This window comes from Penicillium crustosum, assembly GCF_028827405.1.
Source record: "Penicillium crustosum strain IBT 35664 chromosome Unknown utg000001l_segment0_segment0, whole genome shotgun sequence".
In the NCBI taxonomy this organism is placed as follows: domain Eukaryota; kingdom Fungi; phylum Ascomycota; class Eurotiomycetes; order Eurotiales; family Aspergillaceae; genus Penicillium; species Penicillium crustosum.
In genome coordinates this window covers 1,113,051-1,128,740 of record NW_026623122.1, presented here as the reverse complement: position 1 = coordinate 1,128,740, position 15,690 = coordinate 1,113,051, and the positions used below count along the sequence as shown (strand labels likewise).

Below are 15,690 nucleotides of genomic sequence, written 5' to 3'. Positions count from 1 at the left end.
CACCCCCTTACCTCTCACCAGTGCCCTTTTATTTTTCTAGATGAGAGTAATTTGTAAATACATAAACTCGACCACATGGCTACAGTTGTAGACAAGGTCAGTGAACTGCCATTGATATATATTATACTGGTAGTAATGCTGGTTTACTTCAGCCGCATCTGATTTATCTGGCCTCCCTTGCGGTGCTAATTATAGTACATGTATGTGCTTGGACTAAGATCAAGTATTTTTATTATCAGATCTTTCTCAATTATATCTTGTTTATACTTCATTTACTTAAATGATTATACTCCGTAGTAGTTGTAGTTTCCGGTTGCATCCCATGGATTGTTCAGACAAGAGTGACGCTAGTCCACATGTGGCTAGCATCCTACATCATCGGCGCGCATTTCCATCGCGTCCCCAGATTCAATCCCTGCATTACAATCAATTGCCTTGTTCTTTCTGATATAAGCAATTGATCCCATCTCATTCAAACTTTGCTTTCTACATCGACCTCTGATGTGGAGAGTCTGTCATCATGAGTGACTATTCATCATTGAAAGTGGCTGATTTGAAGGCCGAGTGCAAGAAGCGCGGCGTCCCTCAGACTGGCCTCCGCCTCAAGCAGCAGTTCATTGACAAATTGATTGAGCTTGACTCACAAACAAACCAGGTTACAACCGAAGAAGCAGCCCCTGCAGAAGAATCCACCGAATCACAGCCATCTGCGCCAGATGCTGTTTCACATGAAAAGTCTCAGCCCGAACAACCAGAGAATGAAGAGCTTGAAAAACCAAAGGAAGAACCAATCTCACAACCCGAGGAAACAACAGCCCCTGTGTCAGTATCGGATCGAGCTGAAGATGGACAAACACAAGCAGATGAGTCGACCCAAGGAGAGGCAGTTTCGGTAACCGATGTGAAATCGCAAAAAGTTGAAGATGTCGCAAAGCCTGCGGAGGAGGCACAAACAGAGGCAATTACCCGCGAAAATCAACCCCCTACAGCTGCACCTTCCCAGCCACAAATGGATGAGACAGCCCAAGATGCGAAGAACGAAGACCCTGTGAAGACCCAAGAAAAATCGATCTCCGCTGCCCAAACATCTGACGTTGACACCGGGTTATCGACACCTCTCCCGGTGGAAGAGGCATTGGAGGATACACGTAAACGGAAACGCCGCAGCCAGAGCCCGGCTCCTACTCTAGAAGAGATTGCAAATAGGAAGGCTCGCGCGAAGGAAGCAACCCCACGCGCGTTGCTGAAAGACGACGAGGTGTCAATTCCCCGCGGCCAGGGGCTCGGTGATTTAAAGCCCGACGATCAAAAAGCAGCGGAGGACCACACAGACAAACAACCTATCGAGACGCAAACAGACTCGCACAAAACCCCCACCAAGCAAGACGCTCGGTTCCGCAACCTGTTTCCACCTGCTGGTGCATCCACCCAACCTGCCTCGCCCCCGAGAGACGTCACAATGCAGGATGCGGACACCACCCCCGCGTTGCACGCTGCAACTTCTGCCCTCTATATCGACGGCCTCATGCGCCCACTCCAGCCGGCTGCACTCCGCAAGCACCTGGCCAGCCTCGCATCCACCACCGACACCACAGATTCCGATGCCATCATTGACTTTTATCTCGATTCTATCAAAACCCACTGTTTTGTGAGCTTCACCAGTCTCGCAGCAGCTTCGCGGGTTCGTTCCGCCATTCATGGGACTGTGTGGCCCAACGAACGCAATCGCAAGAATCTCCGAGCAGATTTTATCCCTGATGAGAAGATCAAGGAATGGATCGAGACAGAAGAGAAATCCCGAGATCGCGCTGGCCCTGCTGCCCGTTGGGAAGTGAGATATGAGACATCTGAAGATGGAACCACGGCTACCCTTGCCGAGGTGGGCTCTACTCCCTCTGGACGACGTGAATCAGGTTTCAACCGTACTCCTCCCTTGGGCCCGCGCCGCGATGTTGATCAGTTTGACCGTCGCCCTTCCAACGTGCCTCCCGCGGCTCCCGCACTCCCATCACGACCAGGGCAGGGTTTTAAGCCTCTGGATGAATTGTTCGAATCTACCACTACAAAGCCCAAGCTGTACTACCTTCCCGTTCCACGTCCCGTCGCCGATAAACGTTTAGATCAATTCGATGAGCTGATTCGGAAGGGCACATTCCCACGCCGTGGTGGTGATGAGATGCGGCGAATTACTTTCGAAGATGATGATAAGTTTGTGGACATCGGCCCTGAACGATTTGGGCCTGGACCTCGATCTGGTGCCGGGCCTCGTGGACGCGGACGTGGCGGACGGCGTGGGGATTCATGGCGTTCCTGAACTTCCGATTAAAAATATCTTGCAGTTGGGCCACACCGTTATTGGCCATGTACAATAAACTATTAGTGACTGCAAAATTCCATGAAAAGAATCAACATGAAAGAACTCCAAAGTATGCAAAGTGGGCAGTGTTATACGATATTATCAGCCTCATTCGACCAAGATATACGTAGAAGGTCCACTCCAAGGGGCTGTCAAAGAGCCAAGCAGATAAAAATAGATCCAAGACTAAGCCTTTTCAGCTTCCGGCGATCCCTAAGAAATCGGCAGATTTTCAAGAACTGACAGGTTGTGCATAAGCCAAGAGAACGCCATATCCGTGTCTTGCGTGTGGACATAGTTGCTTCTTCTATATTTTCTTGATCTTCGGTGGCGTCTTCCCCTGTCGATCCGGATAAGAGATAAAGGGGGAAAAAGGGTTCCAGGGTTCACTCCATCAACAATCCTCTTTTGCCATCTTTCACCCTACCAGCCATCATGGGCTGGCCAGTGTGTAATACCACAGAGTCCCAAACAAGTGTGTTACCCCTCCTTGAATAACTTTACAGTGACTGATGGGAAACAGTTGAGGAGGTCGCACTCTGGGATGGCGGCGTTACATTTCACGTCCTAGCGCTCCTGGTGGGCGGCGCTTGCGCCATCATCGCCTGTGTTGTATCTTTGGCTCTAATTATGCTACATGCCACACATTACAGCAAGCCGATCGAACAGCGACAGTGAGTCCCCCTTCCCCGTGCCGGTTAACGCGTCATATGAGCATTGCTGACATGGTCCTCCTCTCCGTCGCAGTATTATCCGCATCCTATTCATGGTCCCCGTCTATTCCATTGTCGCATGGCTCAGCATATACTTCTACCATGACTCGGTCTACTTTAAGGTCCTCGGCGACTGCTACGAAGCTTTCTGTATCTCCGCCTTCTTCTCTCTCATGTGCCACTACATCGCCCCGGATCTACACAGCCAGAAGGATTACTTCCGTGGAATCCAACCAAAGAAATGGCTCTGGCCGTTGAATTGGCTTCAAAAATGCTGTGGTGGTGAGCGCATCTGGCGGACTCCGCGCAGTGGATTGACATGGTTCAATGTAAGATAAAGGACTTGGGCAGATTTTGAGGGGCTCCAGGGAACTGATCGTTATACAGATTGTTTGGGTCGGGGTGTTCCAATACTGTGTGATGCGCGTTCTTATGACCATCGTTGCAGTTGTCACGCAGGCCTTTGGGGTGTACTGCGAGGAATCGCTGAATCCCGCATTTGGGCATATCTGGGTACGTTCGAAGCGGCGACCAACCCGTTGGTTTCATCCCCAGTCGGTCCGCTAACAGTCTCTTGATAGACAATCGTCATTGAATCGGTCTCCGTATCTATCGCCATGTACTGCCTGATCCAGTTCTACCACCAGACCAGCCAAGACATCAAGCAACATCAGCCATTTTTGAAGATCTTGTCGATTAAGCTCGTTATTTTCCTGTCATTCTGGCAGTCGGTAAGCTCTTTTCAGCATCGTCTCCTCATAAAGTGGTTTATTAATTTGTGTTTTCACGTTTTAGACACTCATCAGCCTTCTGGTCTCCGAGGGCGCTATCTCAGCGACTGATAAGATCGCACTGAATGACCTCAAAGTTGGGCTCCCGGAGCTAATGATTAACTGTGAAATGGCGATATTTGGTATACTTCATCTTTGGGCCTTCTCATGGAAGACCTACATCCTCACCAACCAGTCAAGTGAAGTGACTGATTTCTACGGCAACGGCAAGTCTGCATACCAAGGTGGACGCTACGGCATACGGGCCTTGATTGACGCCATGAACCCATTGGACCTCTTCAAAGCCATTGGCCGAAGTGCTCGCTGGCTGTTCGTCGGCCGCAAAAGTCGTATGCTGGACCCCAGCTATCGGCCACAAGACGCGTCACTCGGCCTCCAGCCACCCCAAGAGGGCAGTGAACTCACCCAACACGGAACGGTTTACCATGGCGCTGGAGCGGCCATGTCCGGAGCCCGAACGGACCGCTATGGCGACACACCCTACGAAGAAGGCGAGGTGCTTCTCGCTCACGCACAACCCAATCCCGAGATCGCGCTCACGGGCACTTCGCCGTATGCGTCGGATTTCGATGACCATGTCCACAACCCGTCTAGAACGTCTAGATTTTACGAGCGAAGCCCGTCACCCTATGAGGATTCCTCGGTTCACAGTCATGACAATCTGCATACAGAATCGCCGGTCCATCCTTACCCATCTGATGGTCCCCTCCGCGAGCAAGTCCCTATGCCCATGCCGGATCCTTACCACCCTCCTCCCCCGTACCCTGTCAACCATGGTTTATGATCCATGTCCATGATACAATTATGACCCGGCATATACATCTCATTGGCAGGGCTTGCTTTGATATGCATGTCTCCCCTACGATTGAGCTGCAAACGTATTACTCTTTTTACCTCACGCTACCCACGAGCACTTCGAGATTTTTGCGCTTTTACTTCTCTTTATGTCCCGTTGTTTGGATAGGTATGGATACCCGCCTGTTTTCATAGCGGCATGTTTTGCTTTTGTGTTATTCTTTTACTTTTATCTGTCATATTCCCATCGGTTCACATGCTCCTGGCATTACTATGGGTTTACATTTGTTTGTATAGTATTGTCTGGACCCGACCTGTAGTATCACCTTTGAATATGGGGAAATGAAAAAAAAAAATTGTAATCATATCAAAGTTCGTTATCTCGTCTAAATGGCCTTAAAATGGGCCTAGAAAGCAATACTATCTAAGCAAAGCAAATAAAATCCTAGGCCCAAGATCCGGTATATTGCCATTATGGGGGGTATTTCATGGGCTGAGCGTGGAAACACTGGAGAAATGGCTAATATCACGAATACATCCCACTGCCAGGAAACCCACGTCCACCTTGGCTATAGAACTCGTCATTGAAGCTCTTTTGGAGCATGGCGGGATCCTTGCGCGCGGTGGCTACGTGACGCGTAGCCTGAACGACTGCGGATTTGCGGCCCAGTTCGCGCATAGCCTTGACGTTGTCACCGAGTTGGCCAAGTAGCGAGATTAATAGCACGTCATTGCTTTGCGAGAGTACTTCGGTGGTGAAGGTGCTTTGCTCTGATGGAGAGAGGATGGACAGGTGTGAGAGGAGAGAGTTGACGTTGCGGATGATTGGGTGTGACAGCTTGGTGGCGGATGTATTGTCCTTTGATCGGTCTGAGCTGAAATCTGCTTCTGAGAGACTGGAGAGGTAGGATTTGATGAGGGAAACGCGGGATTCGAGGGTGCGAACGGCATTGAGACGAGTGCTGAGGCTTGCGATTACTTTTCAATCGGTCAGTATCAACTATCCAGTAGTAGTGTTGAAGACAGTGGAACTTACATTCTTCTTCCTCTTGTGAGAGTTCAACCTGCGAGCTCTGCTTATTTGACTCTGTTTGTTCTGTCTGCTGTGCACGCTTCGTTGGCTCCTGTGTCGCACTCAAAGAAGCTGTGCCAGAAGCCTGAACAATAGTATCGATACCGATCATCTCTGATTCCCCTGTTTCCACTGAGTAAGGCAGCTCCCTAAATTTGATGTTCACCACTGGCTCCTCGCCATCAACCTGCATGTCCTTGCTTGCATCGGGAGCAGGCTCGCCTTCATGGACACTCTCGTACACGGTCAGGGGAAGTTTGCCTCCATTTGAATTTGAACCTTGAAGCTGTGAGGGGTGGAAGGCGAGGAAGACGGCAGATTCATTGTAGTCCTGGAGGATCTGTCGGTGGAGGGGGAGATGGGCGTCATTCGGCCCGGTTGATGGCGCAGTTGACCACCATCCAACAAGGTCGAGAGCGGGGTTTTTGTGAACATCCTTGACTATGATATGGTTAGTTTATACTGGGTAGGAGCAACCCTACTGGGTCGTGTGAGGGGTTCCACATACACTGCTGAAGACGTTCTTCAAACCATGCTGCTGGCAAAATAACTTCATCGTTCAGTCCGCAAGTAACCGGGCATTCAAATGCATGCTCAAGTGTTATCTCTCGTCCGTTCTGTTGGCCTAGGAGACCACCAATTATCGGCCCATGTTGCTGTCGGGCAGCATGTCGAGTAATTTGGTCGGAGACAGTGAGGAGAACGAGAGGGTGTAGCTGAATATGGAGACCTGAATCGGATGACTTCTGAGAAACTAGACTCTGTGGAGGCTCCATGATTGTAGGCTGTAATCCTGGCATGCACAAGAACTTCTGGTGAGGGACAGAGTAGTAGATACGGTTGGTTGATGCGGTCATGTTTGGTTGGTTTGGTGTTGATGCCTGAGGCGCATGTGAGCTTTCCCCGCGGCGCAAAGGCCGAGCTTCACCTGTCACAAAGGCGTGCATTTCAGTTTTAAGTCTGTGACTGGTTTTTGAGAAGAAGTGAAGATATTTGAAGAAGTCAAAATGTCAGTTCCTTCAACATTTGATGCAGTGAGATCACACCTCGCCCAAGTCCAGGAGAACCCCGCCACGGCCTTGGACATTCCTCTCATCGACAAGTTGAAGTTGCAACTAGTCGAATCCACGGACCCTGCGGTCCCTGCCACTCTTCTATCTCAAATTGCTGTGCTCCTTCCCGTTTTGCAGGAAGACCCTACACCTATTACAACCCTCGGAATCAGAGCTACCAACTACTTCACCTTCACCGATCTCCAATCTATCGATCCTCCGATCAATCTTGTCGCTGGCTTCAAGGCTCCATCGCCACCAATCAATCTCCTAGCTCTCTCACTGTTGGCTAAAGCTGGGCGGAGATACAGTGAAGCTGCCGTCGTTGCAGGCGATTCAGATCTGGTGGCTTCACTTGTGGAGCTGTGGCTTTCAACATCTTCGGGCGAAGTTGCACAGGCTGCACTCGACACATTATGGGCGCTTTTGGAGGTTGACGTCGCTAATAACCTGGAGAATGGAGAATATAAGCATACCGGCGATGAAAGTCATACAGGCCAGGGGCTCTTGTGGAGGAGGGTATTCACTGATAAGGATGTCTACGGTCTATTGTTCGGGCTATGTAGCCTCGAGAGCGATGCCCCTGGTGGCCTTTCTAAGCGCGAAAGAACGCTCGCACAGGGCAGGCTAATGACACTTCTGGTGAAAGCCGGAAAACTACGCTGGGATATCATTTCAACAGCCCAAGTACCGGAGATTGAGGCTAAATACCAGAGCAGTAGTCTCCTGCATTTTACTACCTGCCACATGGTCCAAGTGAGCGATGTCTTGATGCATATGACGCTGCTCAACTTCTTCCGTGAGCTGTTAGAGATCGATGGGCCGGGCCTCGCCGCTCGAAGCTCTGTGCAGTCTACTTCGACTTTCTCGTCCCCTGCCCTTGACTTCCTTGTCGAACACAAACTGCATTCCCAAGTGCTGACTTATTATCTCGATGAGTCCAAGCTGGACGCGGTAGATCTTCTCTACCTATCCGGCCCAGTCATGGCATATGTGGCTCGGTATGCTGAGATGTATCCCAACCACTTGTTGCAGAACCCCTCTACCTTACTTGACGGGATTATCTCCCGCATCAACAGGTCTCTCGCCATTCCTACCGCGCAATGGGCACATGGTGAAGTACCCACAGGCCACCTTGCTATTTTAGCTTCACTCCCCCGAGTGCTTCTCGTAGAAGCGGGCAAACATGGTGCTAACCCGGTTCTCGCAATTCCCACAAATCCTCCAAACGGCGAAGCTCTGGATGTTCTGGCCAAAATTTTCCACGGACCTCTACGAATTAGACTTACTGATTCAATGAATTTGAACACCTCCGGCTCAACTCCAACTGACTGGGACCGCGAAGCAGCTGCAGCGCGCATCCTCTACTTCCTTTATGTCAACCAACACCCCACTTTCTGGGACAATGTGGTGGGTGCTGCCGACGTCCTAGTGATGAAAGATATTGCTTTATCTGCCATAACCTTTATGAAAGCTATTACCACGGCGAACTGGAAACCCTCACCTTCAGCATCCGCCAACGCCAATGCATCACGGTTCCAATTGCCCTCCGAAGAAGGTTTGGGTCAGCTATCCCCAGCCACTAATGGATTTTTCCCCACCTCAGGAGCATGGGCAGTTCTCACTCCACCTGCCCTGACTACCCTTCTCCCATATCTTTTCAAGCCACCTCGCTCTTACGCAGACTTCGTCGGGGGTGGTGCTGGTGATTCCCAGAGTGTCGTCTGGAAAGTTGCCACTGCGAAACATGATGTTCTCGTAGCGTTGCACAACCGGTTGCAAGAAACTGATGGCCAGGTTGAAGGGTTTGAAGATATCATGCGAACGCTACAACAGCGTGTGAATGAGGGTCCCTGGGGACCCGTGCAATCTGGCGGTACTCAGGTATTGACTGCCGGACTATGATGTCACTGAATTTGGAACAGCGCATGAAACGACTCAATTATTGTTATTTAGTCTCATGTTCAATTAAAACAACTTGTAGTTCAATGGTCTATTGTCGGAGTACAAAGTAAAGATCTGCGTATTGTTATCTTAGCGTCCACGCGGGGAAGCATTGAGGGAATTCTGCCAGCCCTAGTGCTGTTTCGGGTGGGCGGTGAAGAAATATATTTTTCCGGAGTCATGACCATCTGCCCGCAGTTATATCACGAAAAATGATCCATACTCGTTAACCTACATTAATTGACGTCCTATCACCACAAATATGTCACGTCGTGGGGCACCAAAGGGCAAGAAGCCCCCCCGGTACAGAGTTTACTTGGGATGCAGACCCAGGCGGAGAGCCAGACACAGCTCCAACACCGCTATACCCTGTATGTTTGCTTTTTAGCCTGGCTCTCTGGGAAATCTCACTCTTTTAATCCAACAATCTCCATCATGTCGAAATCTACAGGTTCTAACTTCCCATACCCCCAGAAATACACCGTTCCTTTTGCTCGGAAGTTGAGCCCCGCAGAACAAACCCGGGTAGACTACTACCGAGAGTTGCGCGAGAGCTTTCACGAGGGTCCCTACTACTCCGTTCTTGATGCGTCATCTTCCAGTGCCAAAAAAGGCAGCGCCGCGCGCGCCAACTTTGACGCTTTCCATGGCATGCCCACCTATTCCGGCCGTTATCAAAAGAAACGGCGCACACTCCCCAAGATCACCGGACGGTCTTATTGTAAGTTTACTACCAGCTTGGATTTTTCTATGGCTGCAGACGACTGACCCCGCATGCTCGGACTGTTCAGTCTTGAAATTCTTCCCCCGCGAGCTATGGCAAACCCTCCAGCCAAACTTCCGACCCGACGCATCCTTGGATGGCTACCAGGCGCAGGGCTCAGTCGCTGGAGTGAAGCGTGGTTTCGAAGATGAAGAAGATGAAGCTGGACCTGCGAAGCGCACAGCGGGCGGTGAAGACGAGGATGAAGGCGACGGAGATGAAGATGAAGCTGGATTGCTTGAAGGGGATGATGAGCAGGAAGAGGAAATCATGGATGACGACTTCTCCGAAGATGATGATGAAATGGGCGGCGATTACAATGCTGAACAGTACTTCGACGATGGAGAAGATGATATGGGTGATGAAGATGGTGGGGGCGGCGGCGGCGACGATGACTTCTGAAAAGCAGATTCACGATACCCTTTTTTATTTCAATTTAGCCTTTCTACGGCTCTTCAGCGGTCTGATCCATGCCTCTTTGGTATCTCCCTTGTATCCATTCAATACCACAGTGAATTATTCGGTCTGTTCAGCGCAGATAACTCTACGGTAACCCGGGCCATTAGCAAGCAAAATGAACACTTTGCATAGTATTGACCATCATACACATGTATACTCCAAGCAAAACAAGCAGTAAGAACTTGCAGCTTCTATATGCAAGACAGCCCTAGAGGGACTGCTGAGTTAACATGAGAACTGCTGAAGAGTAAAAGCTGGCCAATACGAGATATCTCGTTGTCTTATATCTACATCACCTCCCTGGGGTTACATCCCCTTGTCAATCTCCTTGGCGTACTTTTTATATGATCCCAGAGATATATTAATCCTCCTCAAATGCACATATATTCAAGACTCTTCAAACAACATTGGATGGATATCAACTCGGGTAGGCGGTAGATAGGGCGGTGGGGTAATTGATAAGATTGATTGGTTTTTGCGTGACGTCAGCCGATTTTCGGAGGGGCAAAGCAAGGACTGCTCAGACACTTCCACCTTAAAGCGCAGCATGAGTGACACCCAAAGTCCACGTCCCTTGGAACGGTCCGTGCTCATTCTATATGGCTCCGAAACGGGCAATGCGCAAGAGGTGGCCGAGGAATTGGGCTCCTTGACCGAGCGGCTCCGTTTTGCGACTCATGTATCTGAGTTGAATCAATGCAAGCCGGTATGTACTTATCTACAACGACAACGACCCTCTAGAGGCCTAATACCCATGGACTCTTAGGAATCCCTTTTCTTATATACACTCACCATATTTGTTGCCTCGACTACTGGACAAGGCGATTTTCCGGCCAATGCGCGGTCTTTTTGGAAATCGCTCTTGTTGAAAAAGCTACCTGCCACCTTTTTGAATGGCATAAATTTCACGTGCTTTGGACTGGGCGATAGCTCGTATCCCAAGTATGTAAACTATACCACTATTGTGTGTTTCAATGGCTGATTATAATAGATTCAATTGGGCAATACGCAAGCTATATAAACGACTATTACAGCTTGGTGCAAATGAGATCTATCCGACGGGCGAAGCAGACCAGCAACATCCGGAAGGGTCAGTACTTTTTTGATCCTCACGCTAGATATTTGTTCACGACTTACATGGCTTGACCCATAGGCTTGAGGGGACCTTCCTACCATGGATGACAGACTTTCGAAAACATTTGCTGGATAGACATCCTCTTCCTGATGGACAGCACCCGATTCCAGACGATGTGCAGCTCCCTCCAAAGTGGGAATTGCAATTAACGGGAGAGAATGATTCCGTCCCAATACCCCAAGCTGCCGTTGCAAATGAACATGAAGCTTCTGCGGATGAATATCCGGGACTACACCACCTGGACCATGACTGCCGACCCATCCCACATACACTATGTGCGACATTAACTGAAAATCGGCGCGTGACTCCGCAAAAGCATTGGCAGGATGTGCGCCATATCACCCTGACCGTCCCAGACTCTGTCTCTTACGTCCCTGGAGACATGATCGCCATCACACCGAAAAGCTCTGTGATTGATGTCCAAACCCTTATTGACTTAATGGGTTGGAACGACCAGGCGGATCGTCCAATCTGTCTTGTTCCAACAGGAGATATTCCATCACCACCACCTATCCCTGGTCTCGACTCATATCCCAATCTAACTCTTCGTGCCCTCCTCGTAGACTATCTCGATATCAAAGGGATACCCCGTCGATCCTTCTTCTCCACAATCGCCCACTACACCAGCGATGAAATGCACAAAGAACGGTTACTAGAATTTACAAATCCGGAATATCTCGACGAGCTATGGGATTACACGACACGCCCACGGCGTAGCATACTTGAGATCCTGCATGAGTTCGATACTGTCAAAATTCCTTGGCAACACGCAGTATCTGTTATCCCAGCCATGCGCGCCCGCCAGTTTAGCATTGCCAGTGGCGGAAAACGCAAGCAGACTGCTGATGGCAACACACAATTCGAACTACTCATTGCCATTGTCAAATACCAGACAGTGATCAAGCGAATCCGCGAGGGAGTCTGTACTAAATATCTCTCCATCCTCCGGCCAGGTAGCACCCTCCAAATCCAGCTGCAGCCCGGGGGCCTCAAATCTTCAGTCCAGCAACTGACCGCAGCAACCGTGCTTATTGGACCGGGCACTGGAATTGCACCCCTTCGCTCTATGATTTGGGAGAAAGCGGCACTTGTGCAGGCTTACCGCGAACAAAACCCTGGCGTCAATCCACCAATTGGCCCTACCATTCTCCTGTATGGAGGCCGAAACCGAGAGTCCGACTTCTTCTTCGAGAAAGAGTGGACGGAGCTCAGCAAGCTCATCCCGCTACAGGTACTTACTGCTTTTTCGCGTGATCAGCAACGCAAGGTCTACGTGCAAGACACCGTGCGCGAGAACTTCCCGCTCTTCTTCCGCGTGTTGCATGATATGCAGGGGTCAGTTTACATTTGTGGTTCCTCGGGCCGCATGCCTCAAGCTGTACGCGAGGCGCTCATTGAAGCCTTCCAGCATGGAGGAGCTCCTTCATCAGGGCAGCCTTTCACCCGTTCCCAGGCTGAGGGCTATCTCGTTGGCATGGAACAAATCGGCCGCTACAAACAAGAAACGTGGTGATCGGTGTGAGTGTTTGGTTTTCATCATAGCGGAATATGAGATATTTCTATCTATGTGTGGAGAATCTATGGGTGGAGAGTAGGAGTTAAAATATGTATATTACTCCGACCCAAAATAGGTTGTACCGAAGTCTAGATAATCAACAACCTTTACGACATCAGGTAGATTTCTTTTCTATCAAAACAAATCAGGCACCACATGGGGTAAATCCCGTTTGTAGATAGCTAGATTGCTCTGTCCCCGCGTTCTCTCCCTTCTTCTCTTTGTCCCTTTGCTCCCATTCGAATCATACAGCATTGCTTCTCCGTTTCGGATCTCCACTGTAGTACATTTTCATCAATATCTCTTGCAAGAATGATACTTGAAAATGTCAAATTTAAATTGTAGAAATGTCTAATATCTTCATACATAAAGAATTTCATGTTTATAGGCTTCTTCTTCTTCTTCTTCTTCTTCTTCTTCTTCTTCTTCTTCTTCTTCTTCTTCTTCTTCTTCTTCTTCTTCTTCTTCTTCTTCTTCTTCTTCTTCTTCTTCTTCTTCTTCTTCTTCTTCTTCTTCTTCTTCTTCTTCTTCTTCTTCTTCCTCTTCCTCCTCCTCCTCCTCCTCCTACTACTCTATACATCCAGGAACCCCTCAGCTGGTCATTTAATTTATTGTTCAATGATTTGCTTGATCGATTTGATGTCCATATCACCTGGGCAATAGAAACCACGCGAGCTTTTTAGATTGCTTTGGGATGTCTTATCTCATTTTTCACCATGTAAGGTCACTGTTAGCTCTCAGGCTCGATGAGACTCGGGTTCGGTAGGGCCGAAACTAAACATCCGAGTATACCCCGCAGATATAACGACGTCCCCCACATACCCCGGATTACTTGCCCGGTTCCGCCGAATAAAGGGATTTTCCATGATCATGAGGGTACATATCCGAGTCGTTGTCTCATCGAAGTTGGACTAATCACTTCATCACTACTGGCACGTAATGTGTGTACCAGGTGATAACTTCTTTGTTTATGGTGTTTTGCCACGTTTACATCCAGAGTCAAGCCTACTATATTACATAGAAGATCTTCATTCGTGTTCAAAATTTAGCTCATTGATTAGTCACAGCAATAGCCTATATAAAAATGACCGGCTTCAATCAAACAGCTAGTATACATATCTGAATTGATGCATTTCCCTGTCCGTCTTATCCGTCAGGTTTAGGGAAGCCAAGACTGCAGGGTCAATGTCTTCCTCGAAATCGTCCGAGGGAATATGAATGTTGTCTCGCTTCTTATTCTCCCAGATGCAGTAGAATCGTAGCAACATACTAAGAATTGCAGAGCAAGCGAAGCAAACGACCATTCCCGCAAATCCAGAGGAATAACTGGGTGCTTCTCGAGCGAACATGATCTGGGGCCCGACAATGTTGCCGGCGCAGTATGCGATGAAAACCTAGAAAAATGAGATGTCAAAAAGAGGCCCTCAAGTTGAACAAAGTGAAGAGACTCACGATTGCTGTGACAGTGGACTTTTTGGTAAATCCAGCTGTGTTACTTGTGATCATTGCCAACGTAAGAGGAAAATTGGCCGAGAAAGCAATGATAAGACAGTACCCCATGAAGCGAGACCAAATATAGTCGGGATTGATCTGTCGAATCATGACTGTGCCAATCAGGGCCATTATAGTGTTGAATGTCATCCAATATGTACGGGTGTTTTTCAGATAGGTGCTGCCGATGGCCGAAATTATGACGAAAACGATTTGGAATCCGGTGCCAATCATTTGGACAAGAAGAGTATCAAGTGTGGTGAAACCGAATCCTTCGACAACAATCGATGCGAACTAATGAAAGGTCAGGTTAGAGATGATTCCACCATGCAAATGAGCTTCGTGGAAGGAAAAAAGAAAATAAAAGAAAGCATACCGAACCAACACCGCCGTTGGGCACATTTTGCGTAAATTGAAACAACGCAAGAAGCCAAGTCTTTGGATCAAGCAGAGCTTCGATAACTTGATAACGCTTGATATTATGACTTTTGATTCCAGTTAGGTTATCCTTGACACGCTCCACGGCCTTGACTTGGTCTTCAATTGGAAGAAACCATGCGCCCATAGGGCTGTCGGGAATTGCGAACCAGCAAATCACCGACCAAAGCAAGGTAATGCCTCCAAAAAGTATAAAGAGTGCCTACAAAGGATAATGCTATTAGTGTCTTGACCTTTGAAGTAGACGATTGCGACATTTCTTACCTTCCATGGTGCAATGCCATCTATGTGCCCGACACCATATCCCAGCAGACCACCAACTAGACCTCCAATAACATTTCCCATAAACCATGCGGACTGCCGAATGGGCTGCTCGGATCTCTTATACCACATAGATATAATAACACTCATAGAAGGAGCGATAGTTGACTCAACGAACCCCAGGAAGAAGCGCGCGGCCCACAACCCATTGGCATTTTTGCACAGGACAGTCAACATAAGAATAGCCGCCCAGACTCCCCTGTTTTTTTCATGAATATATCAGTCTCATGCTTTGGTTTGAGGAATCAATACACTTACATAGCTGCCGACATGAAGCGGCCAACAGGCAAACGAATGATCAATAAAGCCACAATCCCTGAGGCGACCATATATCCGAAATAAAACAGACTAGAAGCCCAAGAATAGTCTTGGCCTACGAGGTGCATGTCTGTTCGGAGGCCCAGAATGGCGCTATATCCCATAGCCTGTTTGTCGAGATACTGCAACAGGTACGAGAGGAAAAGCACGGGAATTAAGCTGGTCATAAATTGGTAAGAGTCCGAGATTCTTGTGGAGGATAATATAGGAAATGTAGATACCAGATGTCAATTCTGCGAAGAATGCGACGGTCATCTTCGGGAGACAAAGGCGTGCCCAGTTGAGACTGGTAGTTCTCCAGTGCCTGAAGGGTGTCATCGGCATCCTCGATGTTGACTTTGGAGATATCCTTTGTATCATTGGAAGTGACACCCGGGACTGGCTCATCAAAACGAGTCATTATGAGAGGCAAAATAGAATTTCGAGTTCCCTAACTGTATGTTATCAAGAAAGGCGGCAGATTTGTTTATAGTCTGGGCCTACGTGA

The 15,690-nt window shown here is 48.8% G+C and overlaps 7 protein-coding genes across 7 annotated transcripts; 5 read left to right on the top strand and 2 right to left on the bottom strand.

Annotated features, from left to right (window-relative positions):
- Positions 1–520: 520 nt before the first annotated feature.
- N7487_000427 (SAP domain protein) lies at positions 521–2,314 on the top strand (the record flags this gene model as incomplete). Its single annotated transcript, XM_056868175.1, has 1 exon — positions 521–2,314. One exon carries the CDS (start codon positions 521–523, stop codon positions 2,312–2,314), a length of 1,794 nt encoding a protein of 597 aa, XP_056732959.1.
- A 477-nt stretch (positions 2,315–2,791) lies between these two features.
- Positions 2,792–4,644, top strand: N7487_000426 (OSTA/TMEM184 family protein; the record flags this gene model as incomplete). Its single annotated transcript, XM_056868174.1, has 6 exons — positions 2,792–2,831; positions 2,880–3,030; positions 3,104–3,398; positions 3,457–3,582; positions 3,651–3,800; positions 3,865–4,644. The coding sequence occupies 6 exons, from the start codon at positions 2,792–2,794 to the stop codon at positions 4,642–4,644; spliced, it is 1,542 nt and encodes a 513-aa protein (XP_056732958.1).
- A 537-nt stretch (positions 4,645–5,181) lies between these two features.
- Positions 5,182–6,674, bottom strand: N7487_000425 (COP9 signalosome complex subunit 6; the record flags this gene model as incomplete). Its single annotated transcript, XM_056868173.1, has 3 exons — positions 5,182–5,633; positions 5,692–6,168; positions 6,236–6,674. The coding sequence occupies 3 exons, from the start codon at positions 6,672–6,674 to the stop codon at positions 5,182–5,184; spliced, it is 1,368 nt and encodes a 455-aa protein (XP_056732957.1).
- Positions 6,675–6,734: 60 nt separating this feature from the next.
- On the top strand, positions 6,735–8,684 carry N7487_000424 (uncharacterized protein; the record flags this gene model as incomplete). Its single annotated transcript, XM_056868172.1, has 1 exon — positions 6,735–8,684. One exon carries the CDS (start codon positions 6,735–6,737, stop codon positions 8,682–8,684), a length of 1,950 nt encoding a protein of 649 aa, XP_056732956.1.
- A 474-nt stretch (positions 8,685–9,158) lies between these two features.
- On the top strand, positions 9,159–9,888 carry N7487_000423 (DNA-directed RNA polymerase III subunit C31; the record flags this gene model as incomplete). The annotated part of the gene is made up of 2 exons (XM_056868171.1): positions 9,159–9,444; positions 9,515–9,888. The coding sequence occupies 2 exons, from the start codon at positions 9,159–9,161 to the stop codon at positions 9,886–9,888; spliced, it is 660 nt and encodes a 219-aa protein (XP_056732955.1).
- Positions 9,889–10,060: 172 nt separating this feature from the next.
- tah18 (NAPDH-dependent diflavin reductase) lies at positions 10,061–12,593 on the top strand (the record flags this gene model as incomplete). Its single annotated transcript, XM_056868170.1, has 5 exons — positions 10,061–10,119; positions 10,435–10,651; positions 10,712–10,887; positions 10,937–11,035; positions 11,099–12,593. 5 exons carry the CDS (start codon positions 10,061–10,063, stop codon positions 12,591–12,593), a joined length of 2,046 nt encoding a protein of 681 aa, XP_056732954.1.
- A 1,148-nt stretch (positions 12,594–13,741) lies between these two features.
- N7487_000421 (Major facilitator superfamily domain general substrate transporter) lies at positions 13,742–15,603 on the bottom strand (the record flags this gene model as incomplete). Its single annotated transcript, XM_056868169.1, has 6 exons — positions 13,742–14,029; positions 14,088–14,420; positions 14,503–14,766; positions 14,829–15,084; positions 15,144–15,362; positions 15,425–15,603. The coding sequence occupies 6 exons, from the start codon at positions 15,601–15,603 to the stop codon at positions 13,742–13,744; spliced, it is 1,539 nt and encodes a 512-aa protein (XP_056732953.1).
- Between the last annotated feature and the right edge of the window lie 87 nt (positions 15,604–15,690).